Below are 19,855 nucleotides of genomic sequence, written 5' to 3' on the forward strand. Positions count from 1 at the left end.
ACGTGCGCCGCCGTGAAAATCGTAGCTAGCATCTCCCGCGCGGTCTTGCGCAACTCAAACTTGAACCTGCGGGTCAGAAACTCGACAACGGTTTAGCTGCAAGGGGCAAGCGGAGCAGCAACCCATTATATGTTTCTTTCAACGAGCTTATTAGTAATTTGATCGACATGGGTTAAATGTGTGCGCTTGATGCCGCGGTATGCCGGAAAGTGATCCGTTTGAATCCGGCGGCGGATCGAGTTGTAGGAATGAGTTGTGTGAACAGATTAATGCTCATTTAGGCTTCAGGGGGTCATTCTGAACTAAATCCTTGTTGAAATGTGTGCATAAGTCCTTTGGTTTAGCCGTGGCACTGAATTTGAGTTTTTATTGCTTTAAATACATTTCAGGCCTCGTTGAGCACGTTTTCTGAGTTTGAATGTATCATCGTAGGAATTTGTACTTGTGATTTTAACTGCTTGTTGTAAGGTGTCCTTGAGTTTCTAGAAAGGCGCCGACAAATAAAATGTATTATTATTATTATTATCGTTCGCGCGGGCCTTCCACCGGCAGCCGCTCGCTCTGTCGCCACTCCGAATGACGGGGTGAGCGGGGGTCAAATGGTGCTCACGGGGAGAAATCAGTTGAAGCGGGCCGAGCACTTAGCGGGGGACGGGTGCCTTTCGAGAGCTTGACTGATGATGCCGCTTCCATTCCCGACCCGACTTTCTCCATCTGCGAAAGTAGCCCGAGGGCCGCAAAAAGAAGCCATCGCTGACTTTTTTTTTTCTCCTTCAGGTGAAAAAGCCGCAGAGTGGCCTTGCGGTCTGGAGCCCCCCGCCAGGTTGTGTCCCAATGGGACCCAGTGCCGAGAATACTGGACCGGACCCAATTTTGGCATTACCAACTTCGACAACATCCTTTTTGCCGTGCTTACGGTGTTCCAGTGCATCACCATGGAGGGCTGGGTCGACATCCTCTACAGCGTAAGTCGACGCGATTCCTGCCCCCCCCCCCGCCCGGATTTAGCCCGAAATTGTACTCGCATCGTGCCCTTATACGCTCAGTACGCATGCTTAAACATCCTTTTGCTTCATTCAACCTTTCGAATGTTTTTTTTTGTTATTGTGGAATAGACAATTATATAAGGATAAATACAGACGGCCAGATTTGCTACAGTGAAATCGGGACTTTGAAATGCGAACGTTACAGGGGTAGGCTGAAAAGAGGTTTGACTGTATTATGATGATTCTGATTCTGATTCTGATTAGTCGAACACGCATTCCGAGCACTTGTTTTCCCTGTGCCCGATTCCCCCCCCCCCCCCCCCCCCCCCCCGCGACACGTTGTGAGCCACATCGTGAGTCATCTTTCCATTTCCTTCCTGCGCCATTCATTTGACTCCAAACATCTCCTGCAGCTTTTCCAGGCTCATTATGTTAAGCGCTTGCAAACTCTCGCCGCTTTCACGGAGGGGACAGCATTTGCTTGCACTTGATACGTTTGCCTTTTTATTCGTACTCTTTCATTCTTCCCGCTTCCGAAATATTTCTCGCGTGGGGGGTGGGGGGACATTTATCACAGATTACCTCGTATCCTTCCTAAACTGTCAGACATTATTTTTTTCCCTGCATATTTCTATAATTTGCCTCTGCTTTAATACAGCTCCAGGTTTCCCAATATGTAAATCATAAAAAAATCCGGCAGTCGAAGGAATAATCCATTTATCATTTCCGCTCCGCCGGTCGACGTATTTGCCGTGTAGATTCCAGATGACATCGTGTACTCTCACCAAATTAGCATTTTTTTTCCCCATTCTTTTAAATGCTTCAATTAGCGAGTTAAGATTTGCAAATTGAAAACCCATTGACTTTTTTTGGGGGGGGGGGTTGCTTGACAGTTTAATTGTGCCTCTTAAATAGACTCAACTTTGATAAAGTTACATGCAAAAGGGCCTTAAATGAAATCGCTTACCGCGCAACGGCAGCAATCGCATGTTATCGAGTGATTATTGGAGCGGTCGCTCGGTCGAAGCATCCGCCCGTCACGCCCTTTGATTTTGTCTCCACGCGCCGCGTCTGGCCTGAGGCTTCTTGCCTCCGCCTTTCACCGAGTTAAACCCGCGTTAGCCATCCGCAAACAATTGTTATTGACGCGGGTTCCCCTGGCGAGACTCAAACCCGCCGATGAACCGAAAGAGGCCGTCTTGGCATCACTCTTCGTTTGTGCCCCCGTTTGGCAAAAATGACGCTGAGCCGCGAGCAAGGCACACAAACGATCTCTGCAAATCTCTTTTTGAGACGGAGGGGGGTATGCGTCCTTGAGGATAATGTGCCAATCTTCATTTCACGCCTTGTAATTTTATGACTTCCTCTTACCATCCAGCGGCTGCCGTAACAATTAGAGGCGCCTCAAATTACCTTTGGCGCGTTCGTGTTCAAAGATGGCTCTGCCTCAATATTCAACAGCGCCTTTTGACGAGAGAAAAATTCTAATCTGACTCTTAAAAAATTAGAAATTTCAGAAAAATTCTAATCTGACTCTTAGCCGACATAAAGGACACATCGGGCGATGTAATTGAGTGAGTTCCTATCGGCGGTAGACCCCCCCTCCCCATCCTACCCCCCCAGACTAACCTCATCCCAAACATTGACAAAATCATAACTCACGACACTCGTCACCCTAATGAGAACGAGCCGTATCGCAATTAAATACGGTGGATGGAAGAGTTTTTCAAGCCATATCCAAAACAGGGTCATGATGTCATCTTTGCATAATTCACTTATTTATGGAATAGAGTTAGCCCAGAGGCCAGTGGACCCCCCCAAAAAAATGTCCACCATCTTCTTTCAAATGGGTGGCCTGGTAGTCTAGTGGTTAGCACGTCGGCTTCGCAGTGCAGAGGTACCGGGTTCGATTCCAGCTCCGGCCTCCCTGTGTGGAGTTTGCATGTTCTCCCCGGGCCTGCGTGGGTTTTCTCCGGGTGCTCCGGTTTCCTCCCACATTCCAAAAACATGCGTGGCAGGCTGATTGAACACTCTAAATTGTCCCTAGGTGTGAGTGTGAATGGTTGTTCGTCTCTGTGTGCCCTGCGATTGGCTGGCAACCGATTCAGGGTGTCCCCCGCCTACTGCCCGAAGACGGCTGGTATAGGCTCCAGCACCCCCCGCCACCCGAGTGAGGATCATGCGGTTCGGAAAATAGATGGATGGATCTTCTTTCAAACATGACTCTCAAATGACGCTCCCAAGGGACCCTGAATGGTCGCGGTCACAATTGGCATGGAAGCCCTGCACAGTATTAGCGCCGTGCTGGCTTGTTTTCTTGCTTTCACAAAATATCTCCAGGCGATGTCGACTTCTGTCTTGGCCGTGTGCTTGAACAACATACGGGGGTCACGCCCTTAAAAGGAGACTCGGCTCATTAGACCAAATCCGTTGAAATGACACAGATGCTACTTTTGCCCTTTTGTTTTTCCTCGCCTTCTTTTTTTTTTTCTCTTTTGTACACCGCTCAGTAAAACGGGGCATTGATTCCGTCCTCTCGGTTTTGATTTTCTCTCCAGAATAGGCCACGCTTGTTAGTGAAGGGTCGCACGGCCTGAACGCGGGTGGGGCAAATTTTTTTCCTGACACTTCAGCGGAAGGCATAAAAATAATGACGCAGACGTCGAAAGGCGTTGCGGCAAATGGGGACGGATGCGTGCATGCGCGCGCACACACACCAATTAGATGCTGACAAAATCACAGATGTTGATGCCGCAGGCTGATTGTAGCAGAAGACCGGCTCACTCGACGTTCAGATGGGACGGACAGAATGAGGAGTTGGAGCGACATCTGTCCTTCCTTGATGCCGTATCACTCTGCCCACCTTCCCCTTTTTTTAACTCTAACCTCACGGCCCAGGTCAAATATCATTTTTAGTGTGATGTATTTTTGGCGGCCGCTGAAAAATGAATGGCGGGACGCAGATGGCCCCCAGGCCATAGTTTGGATATTAAGCAATGCGTCCGAACACGACTGAAGAAGACCACTTCACAAATTCCTCCAAATGATTTGCTCGTCTGTGCAGACCAACGACGTGGCAGGAAACACCTGGAATTGGCTCTACTTCATCCCTCTCATCATCATCGGCTCTTTCTTCATGCTCAACTTGGTGCTTGGTGTCCTATCCGGGTAAGTCGTTTCACGGCACTGAAAAGAAAAGAAAATAAAAGAAAAGAAAAAAGTGGATATGCGTCAACGACGCTCCAGGACCAGAATTTGTTTTTAACTTTTTATTTATTATTTTTTTAATTGCTGCCAAAGTACCACATGATATACTGTACTTTTATATTGAAGATTGCTTTTTTTGAATCGTGTCGACGGGTGTCACCGGTGATTTGGGACTCGAACATCTCACTTGGGCTCCACCAATGCTGAAAACTGAAAATTCCAAATTGGACTCGTGGCCAAATTTCTCCCCTCTTAGGCTGCGTCCAACTCATCCCTCACAGGAAAAGAAAATAGAAATCTTTCCTGTGAGTCAAGGCTCGGGGCACAATTCCAACATGGCTGAATTTATGACGATAATCATCATACTTTGTAAAGTGAACAAACAAAAGAGATGTCAACTACTAAATGTGACTGTCAATACCGCAGCGAGTTTGCCAAAGAGAGAGAGCGTGTGGAGAAGAGGCAGGAGTTCCTGAAGCTTCGAAGGCAGCAACAAATTGAGAGAGAGCTCACGGGATACCTGGAATGGATCTGCAAAGCCGGTTGGCAGCATCCCTCAAACCTTGCGCTCATCATTCAATCCCCCCGCCCAATAATGAAAAGGTCACTTTTTTTGCTCCTTCGCCAGAGGAGGTGTTGCTGGAGGAGGAGGAGGAGATTGCAGAAGAGAAGTCGCCTCTGGATGGCGCGTGGTACAAGAGGAAACAAAATCTGCCAGGTGACGGCAACACTACCAAAAAAAAAAATCACAAAGCAAAATTACAGGCGGCCCGGTAGTCCAGTGGTTAGCACGTCGGCTTCACAGTGCAGAGGTACCGGGGTTCGATTCCGGCTCCGGCCTCCCTGTGTGGAGTTTGCATGTTCTCCCCGGGCCTGCGTGGGTTTTCTCCGGGTGCTCCGGTTTTCTCCCACATTCCAAAAACATGCGTGGCAGGCTAATTGAACACTCGAAATTGTCCCTAGGTGTGAGTGCGAATGGTTGTTCGTTTCTGTGTGCCCTGCGATTGGCTGGCAACCAGTTCAGGGTGTCCCCCGACTACTGCCCGGAGACAGCTGGGATAGGCTCCAGCACCCCCCGCGACCCTTGTGAGGATCAAGCGGCTCGGAAGATGAATGAATGAATGAAAGCAAAATTACAAGGAGCATTAAGTTTCTGGGACCCCCCCCCCCCCCAATTTTTTTTTGCGGGGTCGCCTCTGCAGCCATGAGTTTTCATTGTCTTTGATTCCCTTGTTTTGCGCAGCATCTTGCGTTGCTTTTGAAGTCCGAAAGCTCCTGGATAAATAAAGAAATTGTACTTTTCATTTCCTTAGAGTGTTGTAACCCCCCCCACCACCACCTCACTCTCAGAAACATTAAGTGCAAATCAAAGTGGTGCATAACGGTTGTGTGCTTTGCTTGAAAATGATCCCCCCGACACATCGTTATTGGCGTGTGTGTGTGTGTGTGTATGTTTGTGTGTGTGTGTGTGTGTGTGTGTATTATTGCCATTTGGAGCCTCGCCACTTCCTGGAATACTTTGCAAGTTAATCACTTGGATCCAGCGGCAAACTCAAGGTTTTGATGTGCAGCATCAGGTGTTTATTAGACGGGAATAAAATACATCCTCCCGTGATAACATGTGGTGGGGGTGGGGGGTGGGGCGGCACGTGCCAATTAAAATCCATATCAAACCAGCAACAAGAAGGCAGAACATTAAAACAAGATGGATGCCTTCTAATCAAAGTTGCCCATTAACGTCAACTTTTAATGAATTTTCTTCCCCGCATGCACACGCACGCGCTCACTCACATGCGCCGAGGTGTCCGCTATTTTGTTTGTGGGCAGAAAACTCATATCTTCGGATTCTTCTCCTCCTGCTCTCTCTCTCCAGTCCTGAAACGAAGCAAAAACAAGAAGGGTAAAAATGACCTGATCGGCGCTGAAGAAGGGGAGGATCCATTCGCTGACATCTCCTCCGTCGGTAAGCCCGATGTTCTTTTTTTTTTTGTCCGCCGGCTGCTCACCTTTGACCTTCACATGCCGTCTCAGTCCCAGAGCTGACCTTTTCCAATGAAAGCCGGCGCAAAAAAAAAAATGTAGCCATGCCGGCTGCTGACTTAGATCTCGGGGTTAGGGCGGCGCGTCAAAAGGATAAAACGTGGCTAAATCTCCCCCTTGCCAAAGCGGTGAGCGTCACAAAAGCGTTTCAACACCATATGGATCTGGTAGCACCGTTGGGAGGGGGTGGGGGGGTCTAATTACCTTTTTTTTAAAAATTATTAGTAATAGAAAAATTAGTACCGGTAATTGAAAATACTTTCTGGAGTAGGCGATCACCTGCAGCCTATTAGAATATTCATTCATTCATTCATTCATCTTCCGAGCCGCTTGCTCCTCACTAGGGTCGCGGGGGGCGCTGGAGCCCATCCCAGACGTCTCCGGGCAGTAGGCGGGGGACACCCCGAATCGGTTGCCAGCCAATCGCAGGGCACACAGAAACGAACAACCATTCCACTCACACTCACACCTAGGGACAATTTTGAGTGTTCAATCAGCCTGCCACGCATATTTTTGGAATGTGGGAGGAAACCGGAGCACCCGGAGAAAACCCACGCAGGCCCGGGGAGAACATGCAAACTCCACACAGGGAGGCCGGAGCTGGAATCGAACCCGGTACCTCCGCACTGTGAAGCCCACGTGCTAACCACTGGACTACCGGGCCGCCCCCTATTAGAATATGAATTTGAAAATGAATTGACTTGAATGTGTCATTTGTTGTCCGTGGCTAGCATGCGGGTAAAAACACCCAAATAATTTTCGTGCCGTCACTATTAAAATGCTCGCTGCAGAGTGCGGGAAGCGTTGAATATTAAAAATGAGCTCTCTCAACAAGCCATGCTTTCCAAAAGTGCTCAATTTCAATTTTTGGGGGGGGGGAAAATTTTTTTTTGTTGGAAATTTTGAACATGATACCAAATTTTGGTTATCCTGCCTCGGAGTCACAAAATCCATCCATTTTTTTGCATTCTAAAAAACAATGTAGCGGTACTTCTGCTCGCTTTTTTTGAAAGTCACAAGTCTTTTTGTTAACTCTTTGGTGTTCCACGTCGCTCAGCTCCTCCCGGCTCGCCTTTTGGTCGGGCGAGTGTCAAAAGCAGCACCAAGATGGACAGCTCGACGTACCTTCGGCGGAAGGAGAAGAGGATTCGTTTCTTTATCCGGCGGATGGTCAAAGCGCAGAGCTTCTACTGGATCGTTCTGTGCCTGGTGGGCTTGAACACTTTGTGCGTGGCCATCGTCCACTACGATCAACCCGCGTGGCTGACGACGGCCCTGTGTGAGTCACCCCTCCTCCCTACACCCCTACAAAATAAAAGCTCCGTGTCCATTCGTGATTTCGCCGCATTGTCCATGTCTGCGACAGATACGGCGGAGTTTGTCTTCCTGGGTTTGTTTCTCACGGAGATGACCTTGAAGATGTACGGCCTTGGACCGAGGAATTATTTCCACTCCTCCTTTAACTGCTTTGATTTTGGGGTAAATTGATGCCGTTTTTTTCTAACGCCGCCGCAGATCGATGAGAAAGGTCCGAAGGGAGCCGGGGGAGCGCTTATTTATGACAAAGCCGCTCGCTGAAATCGAGGAGCGCTGAAGCGCCCGGGGGGGCCCCATTCGCTCTTCTCTCATGTCCAGGTGATCGTGGGAAGTATTTTTGAGGTGATCTGGGACATGATCAAACCCGGAGCGTCGTTCGGTATCAGCGTCCTGAGAGCACTGAGACTACTGCGAATCTTCAAAGTCACAAAGTGAGTTTCTCTCGGGCGGCGATGCGATGACTCGGAGGTTGGATGCCGTTTCCGACTTTGTTTGGTCACTTTTGTTTTCACTTCTAAGGTATTGGAATTCCCTGAGGAACCTGGTGGTTTCCCTTCTTAATTCCATGAAGTCCATCATCAGTTTGCTGTTCCTCCTCTTCCTGTTTATCGTCGTCTTCGCTCTGCTGGGCATGCAGCTCTTCGGAGGACAGTGAGTCATTCATCGCTTGAACCCGTCCCACTCCTGCTCTTTCGTCTCATTTCCATCCAGCGTCCTCTGGAGTTAGCTCGAAAGAAAGCGCCCCGCCCCCCCACAAGCCTCTGTCACACGGACTGTACACAGCCGCTGAAATTCCCCACAATCCGTTTCCCCCCGGCTGACCCGTCTTCTTTGTCTGCAGCCAGCGGCCCCGCGTGGCGCTCGCTGCCGGACGTGTCGGCGCAGCGGGGAAGCTGGCAAAGTAGCAGCGGTGACGGCGGCTCTTTGATATCAATCTCAGCAAGGGGGTGTCGGGCTGTTCTAATGATGGCAACGCTTGAAAATTCAGCCGGCATTTAGCCCTCCTATTATATTTTTCAACCGCTGCAGAAGAAACGGTTCACATTTTCGCAGAAACGACCGGAAAGAATGCTTGTGGATTAGAAAATGGATGCATGAATTTGAAGGACTGGCTAAAGTATAAAAGAGAAGAAGGAAGAGTTTTTCAATCCAAATCTTCACTCCCGCGTCGGTCGACCTTTTCGGTATGCATAGCGGGGCCCCTCCCAGACAAATTTGCCCCCCCCCACCCCCCAGGTCCATAAAATCTTGATTCGGTTTGTTTTGATTTTCATGGGTGGTTATCATCAGCGGCAGACAAATATTTCTTCGTGCCATTCGGCCGACCTTTTAAAGAAGCAACATAATGCATTAATGTCCTTTTTAAGTGATGTCAGAAAGGAACAGAATACAAGCAGCAAAGAGCAATGCCCCCCCCCCCTTTCCACCCCACCTTCATGAAAATACTCCATGTTAACAAAATTATGGGTTTGGCTTAGCATGTATACGCAATTGTCGTTAAAAAAAACAAAACACACCGACTGGAAGATGACTCTTCATCCTAATTTGAGGGTGGGGGGGGGCGGGGGAGGGGGGGCTGAATTGAAATGAAATGTTCTCCAGAAGCAGCCATTGAAATGAGGAGCCATCTCCATTGGTGGCAGGACGTTCGACCGCCAGACACGGAACAGAAACGTGTCATTTGTTTTGCTAACACTTGCTCACTCGCTAGCTAGCGCGTATGTCGCCACATCCTGCTTTGACTCCATTCGTATGCCGTCGACACTTCGACTACGTGAAAAGCAGCCTTTCGCTTGTGTTCGATTCTCCCTGGACCGACAGTCCTCGCAAACGCCACGTCGGGGGGCCTGCCTTGAAGGCAGCCGGCCGTTGCCATGGCACCGAGCCTTATATCAGTCAATGCTATCATTAGCGGCGCATCGCTCTCTTGTGATGGACAAGTGTGAAATGAGCCTGACGTGCCCAGATTGCTTTCAGCCGGGGGGGCGGGGGGGGGGGGGGCACATCAGGCGGCGCACCACCTCGCTTACGCTGGCTACAAGCGATGTTCCTTTTAACTCTCACCGGTAAAATAATCAGCCTCAGCTGAGTTCAATCTTTTCGGAAGAAGGGACGTTTTCGGTTTATCATTAGCTGAACATGCTCAGGTTGACAATTCCTCATGTTCTTCCAAGGCACGCTCAAAATGAAAACGAAGGCAAATTAATTACTTGATGTCAACCTATCCCCCCCCCCCCCCTTCAATCATGCGATAAGCGTTGACGAAATACGAAGCCTTCACTGGAAATGACGACCGAAATATCTTCACTTGTTTTGCTGCTTCAAAGTATTCACACCGTATGGGCGGGAACTTTTTTTTTTTTTCCTCTTAATTTCTATCAATCCCAATGAGCATTTGCTCCCATATTGATTTGTTTTGCGAGGGAGGACATTTTTTTAACCTTTCAAAAATGTTTGGCTAGCCAATTCTGAAATCTTGGAGAAAAAAAGATTGAAAAAAATTGGAGGGGGGGGGGCCGGTTTGGGATTCCCGCGACGCGTACTTCTCGAGTCGATTTAATGAAGTCTCTGCGGGTGCCGTCTGGATGAGCGCCCCCGATCCCCATTGTGGTGGGAAACAGAGGTCACAACTGACAAGCGCAGCAAGCGACCACCCGCAGTGGACCCGCTGATCCGCAAGAAAGCGGGAGAGGCAGTGGCGGGGGGTGGGGGGCATTAGCCAGGCGAGAAAGTGTCGGGAAGACACGGACCGAGGACGCCAGTGTGATCAGAATCAGAATCAGAATCATCTTTATTGGCCAAGTATGTAGAACACACAAGGAATTTGTCTCCGGTATAACACGCTGCACTAGTATCATCGTAAACAACAAAATCATTGCACCATTTTAGAGTAACGATTAGTTTTGTAGCACCACAAAGTGGTGCAAGAAGAGTGACTACGTCAGTGACTGTTTAAGGAGTTAATGGCTAGAGGGAAGAAGCTGTTTAAGTGTCTACTGGATTTGGTGCGCATGGATCTGTAGCGTCTGCCAGAGGGGAGTGGCTGAAAAAGGTGGTGGGCAGGATGCGGGGGATCCCGGAGGATTTTCCGTGCCCTTGTCTTGATTCTTGCAGTGTGCAAGTCCTCAAGAGTGGGTAGGGCGGTGCCGACGATTTTTTCCGTCGTCCTAACTGTCCGTTGAAGTCGGATTTTGTCCTTTTTTTGTGGCGGAGGGATGCCGTGATCACGCGGGCGGCGGCGACCATGGCGAAAGGCGAAGAGAGCGTGCGCAGAGACAACACGATGCCATCCCGAGGGAGGCAAAGCTTATTGAATTACACTCGATGCCCTTCCCCACTTTCCTCTAATTCACCCCCCCCTTACCCCCCCTCATTTCCTTCATGCAATGCGTGTACAATGCGCTCGAGAGCAAAAGCCGATCACGGTTGAACTTCGGTGCTTGGATTTGCCACTGTTCTCCAAGTGTGTGTGTGTGTGTGTGTGTGTACAGTGTTTCCTAGCATGTCGACAAAAACGAGACGGAACGTCGTTGGCGCGTCTAGATCTGCACTCAACACACACACACACAACACATCCCGACGTGTTTTTATGACATGATCTTGGAGAGGAAGAAGGCGGGCCGCAATATGGCGCTAATGGCCCGAGTGGTCTGGCGGTAACAAAGTGCACCACATCCTCTCCTCGTTTTTATAGACGACCGCAACACGCAGCTATTTAGAAGCATTTGACTGTCTCGTACTACAGAAAAAAATCAAAAATCAATCACGATACAGGACATTTTATATCGCCATTGCTCTTTTTGTGGGCGGCCCGGTAGTCCAGTGGTTAGCACGTCGGCTTCACAGTGCAGAGGTACCGGGTTCGATTCCAGCTGCGGCCTCCCTGTGTGGAGTTTGCATGTTCTCCCCGGGCCTGCGTGGGTTTTCTCCGGGTGCTCCGGTTTCCTCCCACATTACAAAAACATGCGTGGCAGGCTGATTGGACGCTCTAAATTGTCCCTGGGTGTGAGTGTGAGCGTGGATTGTTGTTCGTTTCTGTGTGCCCTGCGATTGGCTGGCAACCGATTCAGGGTGTCCCCCGCCTACTGCCCAAAGACGGCTGGGATAGGCTCCAGCACCCCCCGCGACCCTAGTGAGGATCAAGTGGTTCGGAAGATGAATGAATGAATGCTCTTTTTGTCATTAGTGAGCCAAACCTTTAAAAACACGTTTCCGATCGTTTGTTTGGCCTCGGCTGGACTTTGTGCGATGCTAGTTGAGTTGCTCCCTCGTGATACGTGTTCTCTTCCTGCTCCGATTTAGATTCAACTTTGAGGACGAAACGCCAACGACAAACTTCGACACCTTCCCGGCGGCCATCCTCACTGTGTTTCAGGTGGGACAGCCCGAATATAAGCGGAAAAAAAAAAATAGACTCCGCCCCCACACACGGTAAAGACTCCGCCCCCACACGCGGTTCATCTTGAAAATGAGAAAAACGTGACGGTATGGAAGATGATTATCAGTCACTTTAATAAGAAGAAATGATTGCTCGGTGCCTCCTGACAAGCTCACTTTTAATCCCTTAATTAGTCCGTGTTAGCAAAGCCCCCGACGCTGCCCACCAACTCATTTCGGTTCCGCGCAGTACGTCATCGGAACTCTCTCGTCTCACGCAGATTTTAACCGGGGAGGACTGGAACGCCGTGATGTACCACGGCATCGAGTCGCAAGGAGGCGTCCGCCGCGGAATGTTCTCTTCCGTCTACTTCATCGTCCTGACACTTTTTGGAAACTGTATCCTCTCTTACGAAAAATACGCCTTCCCATAAATGTGTTTTTCACGCGCGTATTGATCAGCGAGTACGTTTGTTTCTCCTGAGTCGCGTCGCTCCCCAGACACCCTACTGAATGTCTTCTTGGCTATCGCCGTTGACAATCTTGCAAATGCGCAGGAGCTCACAAAGGTAAGCGGCGCCGTTCTATTGCAAGGCGACGCATGCGGCCGCGTGGCAGTAATTCAACCCGATTTGGGCGAAAGGATGAAGAAGAGCAGGAGGAAGCGGCCAATAAGAAGCTTGCTCTGCAGAAGGCGCTGGAGGTGAAGGAAGTCAGTCCCATGTCAGCGGCCAACATCTCGATAGCCGCGTAAGTTTCCCATGCTTCCCCTTCGTCGTTTACGATCATTCGCTTACGCAAACCCGCATTCTTTTATCATGGCCTGTTTTGTCAGCCTCTTCCTCCATTTAATATTCCGTGCGAGTTTGTGTTTCCTCTCATGTTCTCCGCCTTTTAATTACAGAGAATTAACTCATTTGCCGCCGCCGCGGTGAAAAAGCATTTTGGACGTCAATAGCCGTCAATGGCAGCGAATGAGTTAATGTCGTACTTGCCAGTTTGTCTCATTTTGTTGCGCAGAAAAAACAACAAAAAAACGCGATTGGAATACAGACCCGTAAAAAAATATTTTTAAAAAGAGTTTTTGTTGAACGAGATTACAATGTTGTCCGTTTTTTTTTTTTAATTACTATAGGCTGGCCGTGCGAAATTTGCTCATGACAACAAAAATTGGCTCCACAAACAATATTTTGGACTGTGTCACTTTTTTTTCTTTTTTAAATCCATAAAAAGGCGGAGTCTCAGGAAGACGCAGTAGTCCGTGGGCGGCCCTGTAGACTTATCGCGTGATTTGAAGACCCGGTAAAGGGGGGCCAGTCAAAATTTTATTAAAATATTGGAAAACATGGAGCTTTTCTGCTGTTTGGCCCACAGTGTGTCCTGAATTTGCTCAACTGGACAAAACGCTGGCAAGCTGCCTCATCTCTCCCGCCATCACCATTATTTTCTTGCGCATTAGCATCCCGCGCCGCTCTCCAACTAGTTGGCTAGTGCTGGCGGCATATTGGCGAGCTGGCTCATAAGCAAGTGTTTGTGTTTGAAATGTAGCGTTTGTGTCGGGGTTTCACGCCGTAGGCATTTTCTGGACCAAAATTCAAATCGGAAGTGCTGACAAACCATTCAAATTGTTCGTGTTACAAATTGAAATTAAAAAAAAAATGTCTTTGGAGTGAAACTCTTGACTACATTTCAGGTTCAGTTTCTCCCTCCCCCTCAAAAATCGTCTGCTTACAAATGATGTGCTGGTGTTTTGCAAAGTAGTTGCACAGATGTGCGCCTTGGAGGTCAATTAGAAGGGAACAGGTGGGACAGATTTGAGGTTCCACCTTTTCCCTTCGTATTTGTTTCTCAATTTTCTTTTTGTTTTTTTTGTTCTGCATGTGCAGTTTTGTAAAGCAAAATCGAGATGCAATCTCTCGCAGGTCGTCCATCAACAGCATTCAGTCACTGTGAGTTATCGCTCTCTGTTACAATATTCCCCCCCCCCCCCTTGCCCCCCCACACACACCCCCTTCTCCTCTCTGTCCTCCCCATTCAGTCTTGATGACTGCCTAAATAATGGAGCTTACGTCTCTTCTGGTGCCCGAACACGTTACTACGCTCCTGAAATGACTTCTTTCACGTGACTCAAACGCTTCAATGCATCTCACGGGAAGAATCATTTCCTCCCTTCTCAAAAAGACGTCTTTGTCCGCGTCACGTCCCTCTCGTGGGCGTGGCTCACGTCCGTGCGTGTGCAAACTTTTCCTTTGTGTCTTCTGTCTGTCCGTGTGTGTGTGTGTCTTCTGTCTGTCTCTTAGGAGTTATAGTCTCTACTCCACCCCTGCCCGACGATTCTCGAGGTACAGGTGAACCGGATGGAGCAAACTTAACTAAGCAATAAATTACCATGTAAATAAATCATAGAGACATCGCATACCATCAGCATTAATTATTATTTTTATATTATTATTATTTTTTTTAGATGGAAATAAGAAAACATGAAAAGCACCGAATATAAAAAGTCATTTTTCACCCATTTGTGTCTTCTTCACTCATGAGCGTCATAGATTTGGGGGATACAGGCATGCCATGTCTGCAAAAGGATAAGCGGCGGATTCCCAAAAATGAAATCATACCGGATCAAAGGCAAAACAAAACAATGCTGGATGTTGACATCGTTCAATTTGACCCTCGGGTAGTCAATCCTGTTTTTGTACAAGACTGCAGATCTCGCTGGGCAGGCGGAATGGCGATCAGAGAGTGTTTTCTTGAGTACACCTTGTTTATCAAGAAAGAGGGCGTGGCTAGCTACATCGCTGCTGAAAACGAAAACGTCAGCCACCCCCCCCCTAAAGTAGAGGCGCATTCGTGACGATGGCATCCTGGGTACATGCATATACTGTCCTGTAGTTTGGGGGGGGAGGGGGGGGAAAGGTGTCATGATATGATATCTCATTTCACCGCATTCTGGTTTGACGTACTTTTCTGCAAAGCCGAAACTTTGAACAGTCCTGTGGTCACGTTTCATGCAAATGAACATCAGCATGGTGAGTCAAAGCTATCGTGATGGACATTTGTGCTCTGCATCCCTGATCATTTTGAGACACGCTCTTAAATTTGGGGGGGGGGGTCGCTGTTGATACTGCCAATTATGAATGGGACATCAGTGATAGAAGCCGATCCGCCTAGGTTTGAACCGGAAAAATCTGTTCAAACAGCTTGTACTGAAAAAGCCTTCAATGACACCGTGGAACGTTTACATGCGGATATAAATATTTTTTTGGTGTGTGTATGTGTGTCTTAGCAAGGAACAGCAACGGCCGTCAAAGAGCATGTCGGTGTGGGAGCAGAGGACCAACCAGCTGAGGCGACACAACATAAGAGCGAGCAGCGAGGCTTTATTTAACGAGCTGGACCCCGAGGAGCGCCTACGACTATCCTCCGTCCTCCATCTGCATCCCGACATGAAGACTCACCTGGACAGACCCCTGGTGGTCGAGTCCAGGAACAGCGACCCGGCTAACAAACCTCCCGAGGAAGGACGACAAGACGGCGCGGGAGGCGACGTCCACCCGCACGCCAGGAAGCACCATCGCCATCGGGACAAGAACGGCGAGGGCAGGGACGGCGGCGGCGGCGGCGGCGGCGACCGCGCGGCGAGGCATCACGCCCATCACAGCCGGAGCAACGGCGCTCAGGCCAAGGAGAGACGAGGGGAGGGCGGCCACGGTCGGGACGAGGGGCAGAGGCGCCGGCGGCACCATCACGCCGGCTCGCCGGAAGAGGAGAGCTCCGACGTACGGGCGGGGGGCGAGGAAAGGGGGGGGCATCGCCACCACCACTCGCACCGAAAAGAGGGCAACGGAGCGTTGGCGAACGGGGCCCACGGAGAGCGCCGGGGCCGCGCAAGAGGAGGCGAGGGCGACGGAGACAGAAAAGCGCGTTGCTCTCGGTTGGTCCGAGCGCAGTCGACGGCGGATGCCGACGAAAGACAAAAAGGCAAGAAAAATCACAGGTAAGATTTTTCGTCAAAATGGAGGATTTTTAATCACGATCTTGCTTCGCGCACCGGTGCGTTCGGTGTGACTTGTGGGCTGGAAAGCTGAAAAACGGCCAAAAGTCAACAAACGGCGGCTGAATCCAATCGCGCCGAAACACCCCCCCCCCCCCCCCCCGATTCTTTCCGCAGGGAGCTGCGTTCCGACGGCGAGGAGGACGCTCTCGCCACGAGTCCTCCGAGTCTCGGAGACGAGCAAGAAGACGCCGACAACCAAAAAAATTCCACCCGGGCCAGCCAGGCCGGCCTGAACAGCAACGCCATCCGCATCCCCGTCACCCTAACCGCCCCCCGCGGAGAGACCACCGTGATACCCAGTGAGCGGACGCTTCAAGTGATTGGCGTCGTGGGAATATGAAGGCCTTTGAGGGCAAATACGTGAATGCGCATCTTTTTTTTTTTTTTTTTTTTTTCCGCGCCAGTGAACAACATCGAGAGCGGCAATTTTGGCATCAGCGAGGAGAAGAAAGCTCTGGAAGATGACGATGCCGCCGGTGGGCCTCGGCAGATCCTCCCCTATAGTTCCATGTTCATCTTTGGACAAACAAACCCGTAAGTCGTTGCCCCCCCCCCCCAAAAAAAAAACCATCCATCCATTTTTCCAAACCGCTTGATCCTCACTAGGGTGGCGGGGGGTGCTGGAGCCTATCCCAGCCGTCTTCGGGCAGTAGGCGGGGGGGACACCCTGAATCGGTTGCCAGCCAATCGCAGGGCACACAGAGACGAACAACCATTCGCACTCACACCTAGGGACAATCTAGAGCATCCAATCAGCCTGCCACGCATGTTTTTGGAATGTGGGAGGAAACCGGAGCACCCGGAGAAAACCCACGCAAGCCCGGGGAGAACATGCAAACTCCACACAGGGAGGCCGGAGCTGGAATCGAACCCGGTACCCCTGCACTGTGAAGCCGACGTGCTAACCACTGGACTACCAGGCCGCCAAGAGGTCACATTTTTGAAGAGGTGTTAAACTGAATGTCCATAGATCAAAACTCATTTTTTTTGGAGTTACGTTTTTTCCTCGGAAGGCCATTACGACACCCAAAAATCGATGACTCGTCAACTTTTTGTTTATTTGTTGGATTCTGCGGACGGCCCGGTAGTCCAGTGGTTAGCTCGTCGGCTTCAGAGTGCAGAGGTACCGGGTTCGATTCCAGCTCCGGCCTCCCTGTGTGGAGTTTGCATGTTCTCCCCGGGCCTGCGTGGGTTTTCTCCGGGTGCTTCGGTTTCCTCCCACATTCCGAAAACATGCGTGGCAGGCTGATTGAAGACTCTAAATTGTCCCTAGGTGCGAGTGTGAGTGCGAATGGTTGTTTGTTTCTGTGTGCCCTGCGATTGGCTGGCAACCGATTCAGGGTGTCCCCCGCCTACTGCCCGAAGACGGCTGGGATAGGCTCCAGCACCCCCCACGACCCTAGTGAGGATCAAGCGGCTTGGAAGATGAATGAATGAATGTTGGATTCTGAACGCAAGCGTAAAACCAGGCGCAATTTCCCCGCGCGTGCCGTGGCAGGGTGCGGCGGCTGTGTCACTACGTGGTCAACCTGCGCTATTTTGAAATGTGCATCCTGATGGTCATCACCATGAGCAGCATCGCCCTGGCGGCCGAGGATCCCGTGCAATCGAACGCGCCGCGAAACAACGTGAGTCGCGTCGCCGCCGCCGTCGGGAGGTCGTGCAGCGCCGACCTTTTCGCATAAACCGTGCTCGTCTCGCGCTGCACCTTTTTACGGCATATCTTTTCCGACTCTGTTTCGCAGGTGCTCAAGTACCTGGATTACGTCTTCACCGGAGTGTTTACTTTTGAGATGGTGATTAAGGTAATACGGCAGTCCGAATAAAAGCAACAAAAATAAAAGTCTTGGGTGAGTTCGATTATCTAAAATGATGAAATAACTGCCCCATTTTTTTTTTGTTTATTCTCAAGATGATTGACTTAGGACTGCTCCTCCACCCCGGTTCCTATTTTCGTGATCTATGGAACATTCTTGACTTCATTGTGGTCAGTGGCGCTCTTGTGGCATTTGCCTGCTCGTAAGTCGTCCTCTTTAATGCTTTTCACCTGCCTTTCCATATATATGCTAAGACTCGACAATGTGTTACACACACACACACACACTCACACACACCATATCTTTATATACCTCGACGAGTTCACATCTGATATCTTCGTGTCTTTAACTCTTTTCTTTCAGCTTGTCCATATCCGAATTTGTTTTCACGTGGCGTAATATTCCTTCCAGATTCTCATTTCTGTGATCCTTTTCTGCTTTCTGTCACTCTGCTTTTCCAACTAAAAGTTGATGCTTCTCTGTCTTTTATATGTTGCTGATTCTGCGTATTTGTCCCCCCCCCCTCCCCTACATTTTTCCCTCCCGTCCTCGGTTTCTGCCTTGGATTGCTTTCAGGAGCCTAATGGGGTAAAAATCCTGAACTTTCAGTCTTTCCGTCTGTGCTTGTCTGTCCTTTTTGGGTCTTCTGTTCTCTCCTTCCTGCCCCTCATTCGCGAAAACTGAATCCGTTTATTTTCCGCGAGCTCACAGCCGTATGAATGTTTCCGTCTAACTCGGATCAGTAACGACCAGAGATACTGGCATAAAAGTGTGTGTGTGTATTATCATTTACACACTATTAAGAAAATTCAGTGTTTGGCTCCACTCTTGCCTTATTTGGCCTCCCAACGTCAATTAAAGGGACGGACAAACACCCACTTCCGTCCTTTTTTAGTTCGTCTATGTAACAATGGAAACATCAAATCCAAATTTGAGCGTTTGTCAGAATCTCCCTGACGACTCACGCACTGGCCCCGCCCTCACACAGGACCATTAGCAATTCTCTAATTCACTCAGGCAGGTTATCAGACGCAAACATTTCCTCTTTGTCAGCCCATCACCACCCCGCCCGCCTTCCGTTGCAGCTTTTCATCCTCGTTGACCTCATCAAGTCTCGACGGGCTGCGTACGCATTGCAAGACTTTGGTGATCGGATGACTTCACGACCATCGTCATCACATCCAAAACTGCGATCAGCCACGTTTACGTCAACCCGTTTGGCGAAATACGTTGCGGATGCAAACGCCACGTACTCAGACAAAATGACCAAAAAAGACATTTGTTAGGGGGCCACAAGGTTAGTTATAAAAGGTTCTAGTCGGTGCCATTCCTACAAAAAAATCGGTTCATATATTGGAGAACTTTTCTCTGTATTGGAAGATACAAAGATAGCATTCCATTTATGATTCAAACTCATTGGCTCCCAAAGACGTTTCTCACCGTCTTTTCAGATGTGGTTTACAATTGGCCGGTACTGAAGCGGAAATGTCGGCTCACCGGACATCGTAAAATCCGATTGAGCCACCTGCTATTCCTTCACCACCTCCTTTCTGTGTTAATTCGGGTCAACACCAACACCCCACAGCCCCCGCCCCTTTTTGTCACCATTTCAACCCGACATGAGTGTGAAAAGTCCCTCATTTGCCTTTCCATCCACTCAGAGGAGAACTTGTCATCCGTTGTCCTTCTTCAACGTCATCGTTTGAATACCCAGCGCCATCTCTTTCTAAAGTCGATGATTTGGCTCGGCTGTATTTCCTTTCATCCATTTGCGCTGCTTTTGGGGAGTTGTGGTGTTAATTGGTCGTTATGTGTGTTTGTCTGCTTATCATTGCTTTTTCTCATCAGATCGCAACAAAGCGTGGCCAGGTGGGAACGGTCCTTATCTACCTTATTGCCCGTCCGCACTCCTTCCCCTTCTTTCCTCCAAGTGAAGCCACAGAATGCTTCTCTTGCCCATCTCTTCAGATGTAATTTTTAGGGGGGGGTTTTGGCCTCCCATCCCAAGGTCCTTGGGATATGACCGTGTATCCCTCTTCCCTTGTCGAGTAGAA

General features: G+C 49.6%; 1 protein-coding gene across 12 annotated transcripts in view; it reads left to right on the plus strand.

Moving 5' to 3' along the window:
• Positions 1-19,855, plus strand: part of cacna1bb (calcium channel, voltage-dependent, N type, alpha 1B subunit, b) — a 54,489-nt gene that overhangs the window by 16,148 nt on the left and 18,486 nt on the right. For 4 of the 12 annotated variants that reach the window (XM_052051052.1, XM_052051053.1, XM_052051057.1 and 1 more), the window contains exons 5-26: positions 778-965; positions 4,051-4,154; positions 4,620-4,735; positions 4,822-4,911; positions 6,067-6,156; positions 7,291-7,512; positions 7,600-7,712; positions 7,869-7,981; positions 8,070-8,201; positions 11,853-11,925; positions 12,209-12,326; positions 12,429-12,496; positions 12,571-12,677; positions 13,814-13,876; positions 14,228-14,269; positions 15,214-15,924; positions 16,099-16,283; positions 16,389-16,518; positions 17,483-17,612; positions 17,730-17,789; positions 17,897-18,003; positions 18,378-18,389. In XM_052051052.1, coding sequence (XP_051907012.1) covers positions 778-965; positions 4,051-4,154; positions 4,620-4,735; positions 4,822-4,911; positions 6,067-6,156; positions 7,291-7,512; positions 7,600-7,712; positions 7,869-7,981; positions 8,070-8,201; positions 11,853-11,925; positions 12,209-12,326; positions 12,429-12,496; positions 12,571-12,677; positions 13,814-13,876; positions 14,228-14,269; positions 15,214-15,924; positions 16,099-16,283; positions 16,389-16,518; positions 17,483-17,612; positions 17,730-17,789; positions 17,897-18,003; positions 18,378-18,389 — 2,974 coding nt within the window. The remainder of the gene's footprint in view (positions 1-777; positions 966-4,050; positions 4,155-4,619; positions 4,736-4,821; positions 4,912-6,066; positions 6,157-7,290; positions 7,513-7,599; positions 7,713-7,868; positions 7,982-8,069; positions 8,202-11,852; positions 11,926-12,208; positions 12,327-12,428; positions 12,497-12,570; positions 12,678-13,813; positions 13,877-14,227; positions 14,270-15,213; positions 15,925-16,098; positions 16,284-16,388; positions 16,519-17,482; positions 17,613-17,729; positions 17,790-17,896; positions 18,004-18,377; positions 18,390-19,855) is intronic. The other 8 variants (XM_052051055.1, XM_052051056.1, XM_052051063.1 and 5 more) reach the window with 6 other exon arrangements.

Source organism: Hippocampus zosterae, chromosome 18 (assembly GCF_025434085.1).
Source record: "Hippocampus zosterae strain Florida chromosome 18, ASM2543408v3, whole genome shotgun sequence".
Taxonomy (NCBI): Eukaryota; Metazoa; Chordata; class Actinopteri; order Syngnathiformes; family Syngnathidae; genus Hippocampus; species Hippocampus zosterae.